The 14446-nt window shown below is 36.1% G+C and overlaps 1 protein-coding gene across 1 annotated transcript in view; it reads right to left on the bottom strand.

The window, feature by feature from the left end:
• DNAH11 (dynein axonemal heavy chain 11) overlaps window positions 1–14446 on the bottom strand; it is a 139077-nt gene that overhangs the window by 89532 nt on the left and 35099 nt on the right. The window contains exons 21-31 of the mRNA XM_072413384.1: window positions 14106–14264; window positions 12140–12223; window positions 10898–11075; window positions 10429–10517; window positions 9854–9976; window positions 8455–8679; window positions 8017–8108; window positions 7255–7381; window positions 4350–4490; window positions 2671–2904; window positions 354–485 (exon numbers count right to left, since the gene is read on the bottom strand). Coding sequence (XP_072269485.1) covers window positions 354–485; window positions 2671–2904; window positions 4350–4490; window positions 7255–7381; window positions 8017–8108; window positions 8455–8679; window positions 9854–9976; window positions 10429–10517; window positions 10898–11075; window positions 12140–12223; window positions 14106–14264 — 1584 coding nt within the window. The remainder of the gene's footprint in view (window positions 1–353; window positions 486–2670; window positions 2905–4349; window positions 4491–7254; window positions 7382–8016; window positions 8109–8454; window positions 8680–9853; window positions 9977–10428; window positions 10518–10897; window positions 11076–12139; window positions 12224–14105; window positions 14265–14446) is intronic.

The raw sequence follows: 14446 nt of genomic DNA, 5'->3' as shown, positions 1-14446 counted from the left end.
CTGCAATGTATATGATCAGCCTCTGATGGCAAATGGACCTTAGTAAACATAGGGCTGTTGATCTGCAAGTTAAAATAGACATCACTGTCACTTTTAGAAAGCAGGTACATTCATGACAAAAGCTACAGAACAACATCAGAAAGTATTTTTTTTGAATGTTTCAGTTACAGTAATATACAGTAGTGTTTCCAGATTACCACAATACAAATGAGTAGATAATGTAGATTTCAGAACAACTTTCTAATAATAATTTCTATCCAATAACTATTCATTTACTTTGCTTAACATTTCAATTTACCAGTGTTTCCTAAACATAAAGTTTAAAACAGGAAAAGCATTATTCCTGCTTTTACCTTGTTCAAAATGAGCTTAGCAACCACATCTCTGGCGTGGACATCGATGGTACATATGGTCATGATCTTCTGTCTGTCTCCAGCTGAGAGTTCTCCTAGTAACATGGTAATCAGTGCATTCAACTGGCTAATCTAAAAGACAAGAGTGCATATGGACACACTGTATAAACTGTAATTTTATTATGAGGACATCACAACACAACCTTCCATGTTCTGAATACAGAAAGTGTGTTGTGCCCAGGGCTGGCAGTGTATGACGTGTATTGGGTATATGTAATCATAGCAATCACATTATATTATTATTTTATGGCTAGGTTACAATTTACTTATAATGTAAACCTAACAGCAGGTACATTTCTAAAGACAAGGTTACACAGCCCATTCACATTGCCCTGCCAGGTGGCTCCACCACCTACAGTTATAGAATACATTGGCGTCCTCCTTCCACCCTCAACCTTCTGACTGGACAGTAAGATAGTAGCAGCATATGGACAAAATCATCTCTTTATTCAATCTGTTCTTTTTTCCTTGTTCTTTTTAGTAACGTCATCTGCAGCACAACTGATTGATCCCTGTGCTCCCTGTCACTCTTATAGTCTGAATGCTACTGTATAGAGAATTACAGCAGGCTGATGCCAAGTTAGATTCTGTTACTGTTTGCATGTTTTTAAAATTACATTATTATGGTAATGATTCTGCATTATTTTGTACTTTTTTTTTAAATTGTATTTGTGTGAATATGAAATTATTATATGGGACACTATATTTATTAGATAATTAGCGGACAGGTTTCTGATGGAGCCGGCTGAATTAGGAAATGCAGTAAAAATATTAACTTATTAACAGGATGGTTATGAAAACATAACTCTTGCGGCAGCCCCTTATTTTCACTTTCCACACAATCTTTGGTGTGTTCACTCCTTTATGAAGTGAGAACATTTTTTTATTGAAAGTCTGAAAGGGGAAATCTCTGTCTAGATTTTAAATAACATAGGAAAGCTTGGTAACTCACAGCTTTTAAATGCAAATAAAGATATTTTCTATATAAAAAGCCCTAAGGCTGCATAAACACGTGCAATAATTGTCGTTGGAAAGGATGTTTCACAATCCTTTCCAAGGACTAACGACTGCACAATGCATGAACAAGTGCTGTACTTACAGCACTGTTCAGCTGTAAGGAGAGGGGAGGGGGAGAAGGATGGAGCGGCACTCTGCTGCACTCTCTCCCCCATTCACTTCCATTAAGATCGTTTGTCGTCCATCGTCCATGGATCCGCCAGGACGGTTGTTCGAAAGATGGACGACAGGCGCTGTACACACGCCAGATTATCGTACAATATCGGCCCTGAGCCGATTATCAAACGAGAACCATTGCAAGTGTGTACGTAGCCTAACCCCTCAAGGTATAGCCACCTATTTATGATTCTTCACCACCTCTAGAAGATCATTGAGCTCATATCAGCGATTCAGTGAGAGAATACAGAGGCTAGAATTAATGACACCTGATAATGCTACAGCTTGGCTATCATACTGTTTCAGTAACTTCAGCACTTTCAGAGGCACTGATCTGGAATGTGCGGATTAGGAATTTTAGAATTCACTCATTTGAGGTTGTTCCTTGTTAGTGACTCCAAAAGTTCTAAAGCCAGATAGCCAGACCTTTAGTATTCTTAGGAGCAAGTCATCCATGGCAGATTCTGTAGTTCTCTTAGTAAAGGGTTCCTTATGAAGCCCAGCTCTGTGTTAAAGCTCTTCCCCTACTTAGGTTGGCCATCTTTTCCAGTGGGTAGATCCTAATGGCTGCAGTGATTCATTATCTGGTACCACTCTTTACAGTATTTCCCCTATGAGTTTAGGACAGGGACGAAGCCTTGACCCCCTGGTCCTGCAAAGAATGAATTAGATGTGGGGTCTCCAACCAGTGGGCCGTGGACTGGCACCTGAACACAGGCTATGCCAAACCGGGCTACAGCTATTTCTTGTCTATTTTAGTGTAAGGTGCAATTTAGGTCCCCACCGGGCTGGTTTCAATCAAGTAAATTTTTCCATAAATAAACACTCTGACCTTCTCTGATCCAAAGAAATGTTTTCTTGCATGAAACTGGTCTGTGGTACAAAAAGTTTGGGGACCACCTAGATGACAGTGGTCATCATTTAACTTGAAAGATATCTTTACCATCCTTAGAACGATTACTGGAAAATATTTAAAATTAAAAAAACTGTACTATGCAATTTTTTAAAGTTTCAATTTCCTTCCCTGCCCTCACAGTTGAAATAATACAGGAGTATAAACTATACAGGGAGATAAAACAAGTACCTGCTTTTTGTTGTAATCCTTAAGTGCACTTTCAAAGCCCTCTTCTAGTCTATCAAAAGCAATTCCTACATCAATGGTCCACCAGATCTGGGAACTAGTGAGGGCCACCTGAGCTGGATAGTCAAATATCCACTGATCCCTGGGCTTCTCCTCATAGGCTGCCACAGCCTCTGTGATATGATGGCGCACAGTTTCACACATTGTGTCCTCCACATTCTTCAGCCAGTGTTCTACCTGTGGAATGGAAAGGCAAGGTTATACCTTATTCACCATATCTGACATATGATCATTATGTGGCAGGGCAGATTACAAAACTGTAGAAATATATATTTTTAAATGATTTTTCATTCAAAGTTTGGTATTTTTAGCCAACCTATTAGCTGGGCCATAATAATTTACACACATTCATTCAGCTATGCATGTGTCACACAAGGAACCTGCCTGCTTTCAATGTTTTACTTTTAAAGTTTAAAAAAACTTTAAAACCTCAGATTTTTGGAATTTATGGTTCCGCAATGTCCCTGCTGGCGGTTGTGGAAAGATTCCTGTGGAATGCAGAGCAAGAGATATCAAGACAATCCAGTTCATTCTAAGAGGGTCTTTGTAGTTGGGTTGCTTTGTGTTCTCTTACTTGGAAGGTCTAGGATCTTATCCTTAATTAGGTGCTGCAGATGTTGGCTATTTTACTGCTTATAAAAGCATGGTCCAACTTCAGATGCCCATGTCACTGAGTGAGTGATTTGGATATCATTCTATTGATTGTCCACATACAAGGTCTCTCAAATCTCAAGATTTAAAAGGAGTCTTGCAGTAATTATATCAGTACAAATGGGAATGTTGAGGATTTGCTGGCACAGGCATATCTGCACTGCTAAATTAGCTGTTTCCGGCACCCAGAAACGGTGCTAACAAGGGATGGATGGTGTATTTACAGAAGTATATATTGCTTTACAAAAAATGGCAGGATGGATAAATATTTGCCCGGAGATGAGCTTTACTCTTATTATAGAGGAATACATTACAAGACCAGCACATGCAGGGAATTGAACTATTTCTGCATATTATATATAATATATATATAATATATATTATCCCGCAAGTGTTTCAAAAACCTATTTGTTTTTTATATGTTTTTTTACAGTTCCTGTCTCCGATGGGGGGATTCGCCTCTTTATTTATCCTGGTGATTACTGTTACAAAGAGAGAAGGCAAGGGCAAATCTAGTTTCTGGGGAAGTAGAAGGATTAATTTAATATAGCATTAAAACGTCAGTTAATTTTTTTCTGTGTCCCATTTAAAAATCTGTCCCACAACAGGAAGTGAAATGAAATTTCTGTCTTTTACAGTTATCACTAGAATAGGTGTTTCTAGTGCTAAAAATTGTAAAACATCAGATTTTCTATTACTTTCTTGTTTTGGTAACAATGGTCACCATGACAAATAGAATGGAAGCTCTCTACAGCATAGACACAGATAGTAATAAAAAACTTTACAGTCATTGTAATCTGCTACTTCTCTTCCATAAACTAAAATGTTTTGGTTGTATACACTTTAAATATTAAACTCTAATCTGTCCCTTTAGTAAAAAAAAGAGTAATTGACAAGGCAAGTTTTTTATATGTGTTCAGATTTTTTCCTCTAGTTAGCCTAGTGGCAAAGAGAGTTAATGTCACAATGACCTGTCCAGTGCAGTGGCAGTTCTTGCTGAAAGGAACAAACTCCTTCTCTTTGCTGTACATTCCCATTGCCTCGTATTCAGCACTCTCATGGAACTGGAGGTCAGCAATGTTATCAAACAGTTTTGCTAAATGACGAGTCACCTAAAATAGACAAGAAAATCAAAGAATGCAAAACAATCACTTAGATTCTGTTCAGGGAGAAGAGAACAACACCACCAGTGTCAAATATCTACTGATATAACAATAACAAATTTAAATTGCTGTTCTCTTTCAGTATCATGTATTTTATTTTTTATTTATGTATCTTCCGGGATCTTTTATTTCCATTTTTGTAACCTCTTTCTATCTCTTTCTAGGCATTACCACTAATGGCTTGAACATGGAAGGAAAGATACTTGTGGAAAGAGAAAGGTTGAAGAAGGAGGTTAAGTCGGGTGTGATGGAACGGAAGAAATGAGGGATGGGTTGGAATGGTATAGGATCAGGAGGACAGGACTGGATTTGGAGATGAGAAAAAGGACAGCCTTTGTAATTAAAAGGTGAGGTGGGAGATGGGTTGATGTGCAATGAGTAGGTTGCACTGATGTGGAATGAGTAGTACATTTTTAAAAAGGACAACTATATTTTAACTTTAATATACAGAATTATTTTTTCTTTCTTCTACAGGTCCTACTGACACTTCAGCAAATGTTGGTGACAATACTTGGTGCAAATGTTGGTGACAATGTTCAGGTGATTGGCAGTTTAGACAAAAAGACTTGTTTCTGACTGTATTTAAATGTTTTAAGCTATTTTTTTAAACTTTTTTTTTCATTTTACTTGAAAATGAAAAAGTTGGTGCCCATAGTTTCCTTTGGCATGTGCAAAACCAGAAGTAGGGAACAATCTCACCCCATAAAACACAGGCAGCAAATAATTTCTCTCTTCTAAATCTGGAATTAAAAGAACTAGCACAGATACCCTCATGTAAGGCACAATTTTTACTGGACAAATCTATGTTTACATATACTTCCTGGGCATTCAGAAAATGTTAACATTTTTATTGGACAAAAGATTCTTCAAGTACCAGTATAAGTGCTAATAAACATTATTCAGTAAACATTGTGTATGGCAGTAATTTCTTTGCTTAGCTTTAAAATGCCAGATTTAGCAGAATGTACAGTGGAATGATTTCAAGTCAACAGCCTAAAAATAATACAAGTGAAATCCTGTCCACTCTTGCTTCCTGTGGTTTTAACCTTGATCTCTGAACAGCTGGAGAACAAATATTTCTCAAAGAAACAAATTCTCTCTGGATGGATGGCCATTGTCTGTTTATGAGTAGCACAGTGTAAATCTTTTGCATAATTATCATGCTGAAAAGATGAAGAATAAATGGGTCTTTAGCTGTCACACAAGTTGGCGGATGATCGTTGGGAGGGAGGATATCAGACTGACAGTATAAAAAAAAAAAGGAAAAAAAACTCAGAGAAGCTCATTACCATCATCAACAGAGAGGTCAATGACACAATGAAAAATAACACTGCTCGCATGGAGCTACTTATTGCTAGCTAAGGCATGACACATCTACAATCACCATGTTTATTTCTATGTGAGCTGGGCTCAGCATGTACAGTGATAGAGGTGGGTTACTCTAAACCTCCAATATTGTAATATTTGCTGATCATGGATAGAAGTGGTTTACTCTGAAATACTATTATTTTATCATATGCAACGCACAGATAAAGATGGGTTATTCTTGACCAGTTATATTGTATTATATATGCTACTCGGGGATAGCAGTGGGTTACTTAGGACCCCTATCAATATACCATATTCTGCTCAGGGATAGCAGTGGGTTACTTTGAACCAGGAAGAGATGTAAGTTATTCTGAACAGTGATTATATAATATTCTGTTCAGAAAGAGTGCCAAGATTCCAGGAACACTATTACCTAAAATATGCTACTCAAGGATAGAGGTGGGTTACTCAGGACCACTATCAATATACCATATTCTGCTCAGGGATAGAGGTGGGTTACTCTGAATTACTGCAATATAGGATGTTTAGGGACAGAAGTAGGTTACTCCGAGCTACTACTAGTGATACAGGTGGGTTAGTCTGAACTACTAATATTGTAATATGGGATACTCATGGATAGAGGTGGGTTAGTTGGAATCATTAATATTGCTATATAAGCTACTCCTGGATAGAGATGGGATAGCCTGAACTACTAATATTATTTTATATGTTGCACATGTATAGAGTTAGATGATCAAAACCACCAATGAATTATATGCTGCTCAGGTATAGAGGTAGGTTATTCTAAATTATTATTATCGTTAAAAAAGATTAAAAAAAATCTATAACTGAACAATAAAAAACAAACTGTATTTTAAACCTCTTGCAGGGAAAAGGGTGATAAAGAGACGTTTCTTGTCTTTTTATGCTGACTGCAAACTTTAATACTTCCTAAATATTTTCTTAGTCCCAGGATAAAGAAGGGTTTGTAATGTGGATGCAGGGCAAAGATATACCCCTCACGGTTCCAATTTTTGTGCAGGGATTTTAGTCCAGGGATTTTAATAAAAGTCCAGGGATTTTAATAAAAGTCTAAGGTCATGCAGACCCACTGTATATTTTGATATTTGTCCTATTATATAAATAAATATAGATATATATATATATAATTATTTTTTTTAACATACAATAATTTTGAAATCATAAGTTTAATCATTAATCATTGTCTGGTTGTATTCAACCCACTGACCAATCACCTCTGGCAACTCCTGGTCAAGCACTAGGACAAAAGATGCAATTGGAGCAGACTGCATTTTCATGCAGCTGTGAGACCAACATCACAACTATCCATGTGAATAAGTCTTAAGGAAAATCAAATCCCTTAGTCAAGTTCTAAGTACTGTACCTGCTTGGGCTGGGTTCCCTTGGACAGGATGTCCAGCAGGTCTGCAGAAGACACAAAATAGAAACGGGGAAAAGCCAGGCGCTTTGTTTCCAAATACTGAGAAAGAGCCTTTTCACACAGAGAGAGCCTAAAAACAGGCATAACAAAGCAATCATTACCAAATGACATAAACATTACACAAAGTGAACTAAAAATACAATACATAGAGATAGCGAATTTCAAACATTAGTTCTAGTAAAAATATGAATACATGAACAGGAAGATATAGGTTTTATTTAGGTAAATATAGATGATGGAAAAGGAAAATACTTGGAATGTATATAATATATAAAGGATCTTCTTGCTTTCAGTTAAGTACTTCTACCAAAAATTGCAATAAATAGAAAATTTCCCACCACCCATGAAAGAAAATCTTGCACGCTTCCTAATCCTTCACAACACCCTTTGACTACACATACACTTTACAATTTTACTTACCTCTTAATTCTTATCCCTAAAATCTATAGCTCCCCTGAGCCAACAGCAATAAAATTGATATACATTGGTGTTCTGTTTAGATTAGCAGTGGTTGGTCTCAAATGTAGTGACATGCTATAAATGCTGAGCCATTTTTGTATTCTTATTCTGGAGCTGATCCTATATATTGACAGTGACCCTACATTTTTTTATTCCTAAATATCTTTTATTGGAGTATTCTTGGCTATATCCTTTATACCTTTACCAATAAGTTGTTGAAGCACTGTGTTCATGAAACTAATGTACCTCTGCTGGAGCTCATCTAGTGTTTCATAAAGTCTGGGCCTGTTTGTTGCATCCAAAACATTTCTGATTTTCTCAGTTTCAAACATTAATTCCTGTGTAAAAAGAAAGGGTACTGAAACATTTAAAAGAGCATTACTTATATCTAAATATATAGTTACAATAAAGCAGTGCAAATTTATTTTTACTGCAGGAAATATAATTTATATTCCCTTAAATGGAAAATATTTTCAAGCAAACCTGTACTGACATCTTCAAGTAAGGCTGTAGAAAGGGCAAAAATATCAGTTGTGTGCCAACGCAGCACCCTAAAAACCTGTTTGTCTAGGTTTGGGGCACAGGTAAATGCCCTCCCAAAGGCAGTGCCTCCTAACTGACCAACCAGCTGGCAGGTTTCAGTGCTGTGTAGTACCAGTAACTACAATTAGTATTTCAGATTACCTTAAAGTCTGCGTCCACTCCATCAAACCGCTTAGCGTCATCTGGTAACTGGTTTCTAATATCCTCAGAGCCAATAAATATGCTTTCTAGATGAGACCACGTCCGCTGAACTTCCATCCAAATGTAAATGACTGAGTCGGCCAGGTTTAACCTCTTCTGCCAGCTTGATACTTGTTCAATAAAATATTCAACATACTTGCTTTGCATAATGGCCTGCAACTGAACCTAAAGTAGAATGCAGAACACATGATGAACAACAGATAAAACACATCAGCATTCATATTTTCTCAGGTCTTAATCTCAAGACAGCGAACAACTCTCTATGAAAGCAACTGGTGGCCTCAAATTTACAGCAAGAATAACCTGACCTACATTTATGAATCATTTATCACTCTACACTATGCATCCCTCTGCCGCTTGTAAAATGTTGTGTGCAAAATAGTCATAAACCTCAACTAACAAAAAGAAAAGCTGCCGTAATATATGCATACGTTAGGTGCTTTGTGGGTGCAGTCCATAGGAAAAAAGCACTGCTTGCTGCAGTTTCTTGCAAAACCCATGTTTAATGGTAAAGCATGTAATGTGCACCTAAGCTGCACAAGGAATCTACCATGCACCACACCAGTAAAGTCACCCAAGTTTTCAAACTGCAACCTAGGTTGCCTATATCCACTCCCAGAAGAGGCATAGCAGATGATACATAAGATAAATAAGAAATAAGAAACAAGTAAAAGGAAAGGGGTTTGAAAAAAAAATTGTTCAGTTATAGATTTATTAATCTTTTTTAACAATATTAATAATTTAGTATTACCTACCTCTATCCCTGAGCAACATATAATTCTTTGGTGGTTCCGATCACCTAACTCTATACATGTGCAACATATAATATAATATTAGTAGTTCGGACCATCCCATCTCTATTTAGGAGTAGCTTAAACTCCTATTCATTAAATTCATATTTGTCAGGGTCAGTGTAGATGCAGGGAGAAGTCTTGCATATCCCATATAAAAAGTGAGATTACCCTTTAGCAATTAAGGTGATACTGTCACCAAAGTAAAGATACAAAAAGTACAGATGGCCAAGAACAAAAAGTACAGATGGCCAAGAACAGACATTTATGTTGGTTTCACAATATTAGGATGTATTATAAGGTCTTAGGTTTTCACCAGCATGAATACATTTTCTTACTGACATCAACAACGAAGAATCTGATAAGGTTTTCAACCGTTTTTTTTATCTGCAGCAATTTCCTTACAGATACATAACTGTTGCACATATGAAAAAGAATATCTCAGATATTTATTGAAATATTTCAGATTTTTTTAATTTCTGTGCATGTACAGGTCAAAACACTCTGTCTGGTTATCTTTCCAAACAAGAGAAAACTTTGAGACTAACCTGGTTGCTATCCAAAGTTTCAAAGAGCTGCTCATCTGTTTTTATTAGCGGTGTTCCTGTTCGATAGTGCTGCTCATAGGAGAACTCCAGGTTAGTCCAAGTCTGGTTTATTTCTGTAAGAATCTAAGAAAAAATGTTATTGTTATTCAAGTGAACCAAGAAAATGTCTCTCCTACAGTAGCGACCTGTAAAAATAACAAACAAAAGAAAAACAAATAGTGCAGATAAAACACGATATATAGAAAACTTTAGATAACAAGAATACAGTATGGGTAAAATCTTCTTACTATATGATTTTATGTTTCACACCTGGCTAGTGAAGAGAATAAAAAATGCCCCTCTGCACATAGTAGTGGCTTTACTTAATGGATAGCCAAGTGTTGGATAGAAATGTTGCACATCCTATCAAACAACTGAACTTTTGAATGGAAAATATGGGATACTGTAAGACTGAGGTTTTCCCATGTAAAATGACAGCCATTTACCTTCTAGACCACCAAAAGCTACAAAACTTAAGGACGCTCTGATTTGCAAAAATAATTTCTACTAAAAAGACAAAAAACTTTGTCTTGTACCTTCCTTTGCCTCCTAATTAGTCCATTAAAGTGATAGGAGACCAAATGTAAGGTGTGGAAATAGTTGGGGTCAAATGTTTGCTTCGTACCTAATGTTAGTATTTGCATAATAGAACACAATTTTGACAGCTGGGATAGCAATCAGAAAAGTAATAATACTGAATGTTGATAATAACACTTCCTGTTTCCAGATGACAACACTTACTTACTGTACTTTATGTATGAAGGAGTAACGTTGTCAGCCTATGACAGGAAGTGTGTTAGGATAACAGAACACCTCTCCTTCTCCTCATTTTTATTACATGGGGAGGTGTCATTTCATAAAACAAGGACTATTACTTCCCAAATATCTAAATCAGATATCTTAGTATTCCCGAAATGTGTGTGTGTTTTAAAATGCTTGGCTTTCCTCAATTATATCCACCCAATCTGATATTACAGGCCATAAACACCCATGGGTTGATTTAACCTCTAAAAAAAATGCTGACCTTTGTGGCAACCATTAGCTGGTGCCAGTGTCTATCCCGAATGGCTGGGTTCTGCAGGTCTGTTACAGCACGCAAAGAGGTGATCAGGTTTTTTACTGTTAAATCCAGTCCAGTATACACATCCCAAGAGCGAACTTGCTTGTCCAAGGACAAAATTTCCTAGAGGAAATAACAACAAGCGGTATTTAGATGATGCCAATCATATTGACAGATCATATTTACAAGATTTGGGTAGAATATTACAATACTCATGCATGAAGACTTGTTCATGTCTCATGTGGTTAGAAATGACAGTTCCTATACTATCTTTAATTATGTAAAGTTTTAGCATAGTTTGCCAGACCACCCACAATAAAGTAAAGGGTATCCAAGCATATTTTTTTCTGTGCTATATAATATATCCCCAGTATGGTAGCCAAGGTATATGACAAAATAGGCACTACAAATACCAGTCTACTGTACTTTATGATGGCAAAGCTATCAGCCACTGTAAATTGTCCTCATATAAAATTGGGAGGCAACATGTCTGACTAGATCTGCTAGCCAGTGCAGAATAACACAGCACACTAGGTCAAACTTTAGGACCAATGGAGCAGAATATTCTGGGCACTGAAAGTTGCTATATATATATATATTTCCATTCCTTCAATAGAGAATTCTAAGTCTGGGTATCTTGTCAGCCTTAAAGGAAAAATTTAAAGGAAAACCTGGAACACAGTCAATATCAAACCCATATAGATACCATATACAGCAGAGCTCAATAGCCTGTGTAAGATGGCACTAAATATACATTGGACCAACATATAATCCAAAAAACTGCTATTTGCTCTAATTGAGAACTCTGACTCAAAACAAGTAACTTAAAAAGCAGCTTAAAGAGTACATGAATAAAGTCCATGATTTCCAGTTTGCTATGCCCAGGTAGTATTAACATTTTTAGAACAAAAGTTGCTATTGACATCTGTTTTGTTCTTTAACACCTTTGTTTGCATAAATTAACCACAAAAGGACATAAAGTAGAAGATCTTTAAAAAAAAATTAAAACTAAAAATAAAAACAAATCTTATTAGTAAAATCAGTGATATCCTGCTACTTCATAAATTATAGCTATTATGTTCATTATATGGAATATTCATTTTGTGGTTTAATACATCGTGAATAATACATAACTGGGCAATATTTTTAGGAAAGCATTTTATAAAAGCAGCAGCTGTGGAACTTGCCTTGGAAAACCTTCTTAGCTCAACATCCATCTGTTCCACATTAATCTGCCTCCACTGTGTTTTAACCCAATCAGCAATGCTGCTCTGTGAAACAAGCATGAAATATGGTGAGTTCGCATGGCCCAATGCATACGCGGCTGAATTCTAAATCAGTGAGAACTTCCTAAAATACCAAATGCGTTTTTTATATATAAAAAGGACCACTATATTACGTGCACAAATAGAACATTCTAATAAGATGAGCAAATGGATCTTAAACTGTCATGATAAACTGCTTTAGGTATTAATTTGTTTGGTTTAGTTTGTATTTGTGCATTTTTTCCTTATTTTTATGTGTATTTAACATTTATTGCTGGTTGTGTACTTTCTTCCTAGTGAGCCTTGCCCTCTCCAAAGGACCTGGTTACCATTGCCTGCAGTACAGAAAATGATGGAAATCTAAAATGTTGCAACTGTCATAAAAGCAGGAGAGGAAAGAAAATCCTCCAATGGAAAAACCTGTTCTGGTGGCAACAGGATAATGGTGTGTTTATATTTGTTTTGCTATTACTTCCTGCTAATTTTGTGGAAACAAATGCACAGGGAAAAATATGTAGGGGCCCTGTACTTTCCCTGTACTTTCTCTCAAAGTAAAACAGTTTCACATTTGGATAATTGGCTCATTATCAAACACTCCCCATCCAAAATTTAGGAAATCCATCATTTATATAAATTAAAATGAAATATTAATATTAAAATAAATGGCAATTGGCAGTTTTCCTTCATTGATTTGTGGACAGGAAGTCACCTGCGTGTTGGAAAATATTAAAGCAAACATTTGCCTTCCATATTTTTTGTCAAATTTTCATATTTTTGCCCTGTGTGTATAATCTTCTATTAACTAAAGCTATTTGAGAAGATGGTGTCATTTATGTATAGTGGCACTTTAACATCTGTTTAATAAAAATAAAGCTCCATCTGGTTTTGTGCGGGTTCATTTATTCAGCATCCAGGCAGATAAAATCAACATTCAGTCATATGTGCTAGACAGTACAAACTCATTAAAATATTGTTGGATTAAAAATGGACTTGAAACTAAAAAATGAACGGGAGTTTTCACATGACCTAGGCTTTGCAGAAAGAACTCTGCTAAAATATTTAGCCTCTCATCAAGCTCATGGGAATATACAGAATTGTTCAGATTTTGTTGAATTTGCCTAGGAAGTCCAATTTGCTATATTATTAGGCTACTGGTCTGTGCCAGTCTGGTTCACAGAAATACCATGTCCAATACCCCAATACCCCCAAACAGAACCCCAGCCCAAAGTGGGAAAAGGGTCATGTCATATGTTTTCCTGAGCCTATCAGTATTGCCATTTAGGTTAATAAATCCCAACTGATTCCTCCTGTTCTCCATTTCCCCACCTCAGACATGAAGCTAACACAGATTAGGACTTCTGGATCCTATGGAGGAACTGAGTGGCAGGAGAAAGCATGTATTAGCAGATGGGGGGCTACATTTTACATCTTTATTGGGTGAAGCAAAATAATCTCTGTATATAAGAACTCTATTGTAAATAAAACTGTTTGATTTGATTTCCAACAACATTCTCCGAAATAAAAAAAAAAAAACTTTTTTACCGATTCATGGAAACTATTTTCTTCTTACTTAGACCAATTTAAGTATGAAATACTAAGATGAAAAGTGAGCATGCACAGGCCTTAACCATTTTTCTTGCATAACTCATTAATTATTGCACAGTATACCTGCACAAACTATAAAACATATAGATTTTGTAAAGTCAAGATTGTAGATTTTCTAATACAACAAAGAGTTATAGTACGTGACCAGTTTAGATACAAACAGGAAAAGTTATTTTTCAAAGGTTACAATTCTCATCAGTATGCATGTAATGCACCTCTACAACAATGTTAAAGTTCACAAAACATTTATGAAATTTCAAGCAATGTAATGAGATAGCCATACCTGAACAATATATATAAGATCCCACAATTCTTTTAGCAATTTTATCTCCTCTCGACATTTCTTCATCTGCTTGTAGTCAGGAACTGCCACTTCAAACAAATCAGCTGATTCTTGTAGATGTTTCACTTCAAGTTCCAATTCCTGAAGGTCTAGATTGGCCTGTGGAACAGATATGGACAAAATGTTTTAATGATAGAATAATATTTTCTTTCTATAACCAAAGCAATAAAAAAGTCATTTTGTTTTTAGATTTAATATAATAATCCAAATAAATAAACCAAAACCCATGTAGTATGAGAACGTCCCAACATAATCTGTTCAGATCATATCACTTCAGGAAG

The sequence above is a fragment of the Pyxicephalus adspersus genome, chromosome 5, assembly GCF_032062135.1.
Source record: "Pyxicephalus adspersus chromosome 5, UCB_Pads_2.0, whole genome shotgun sequence".
NCBI classification, from domain to species: Eukaryota; Metazoa; Chordata; class Amphibia; order Anura; family Pyxicephalidae; genus Pyxicephalus; species Pyxicephalus adspersus.
The sequence above is the reverse complement of the archived record's forward strand: the minus strand, read 5'-3'. Positions and strand labels throughout refer to the sequence as shown.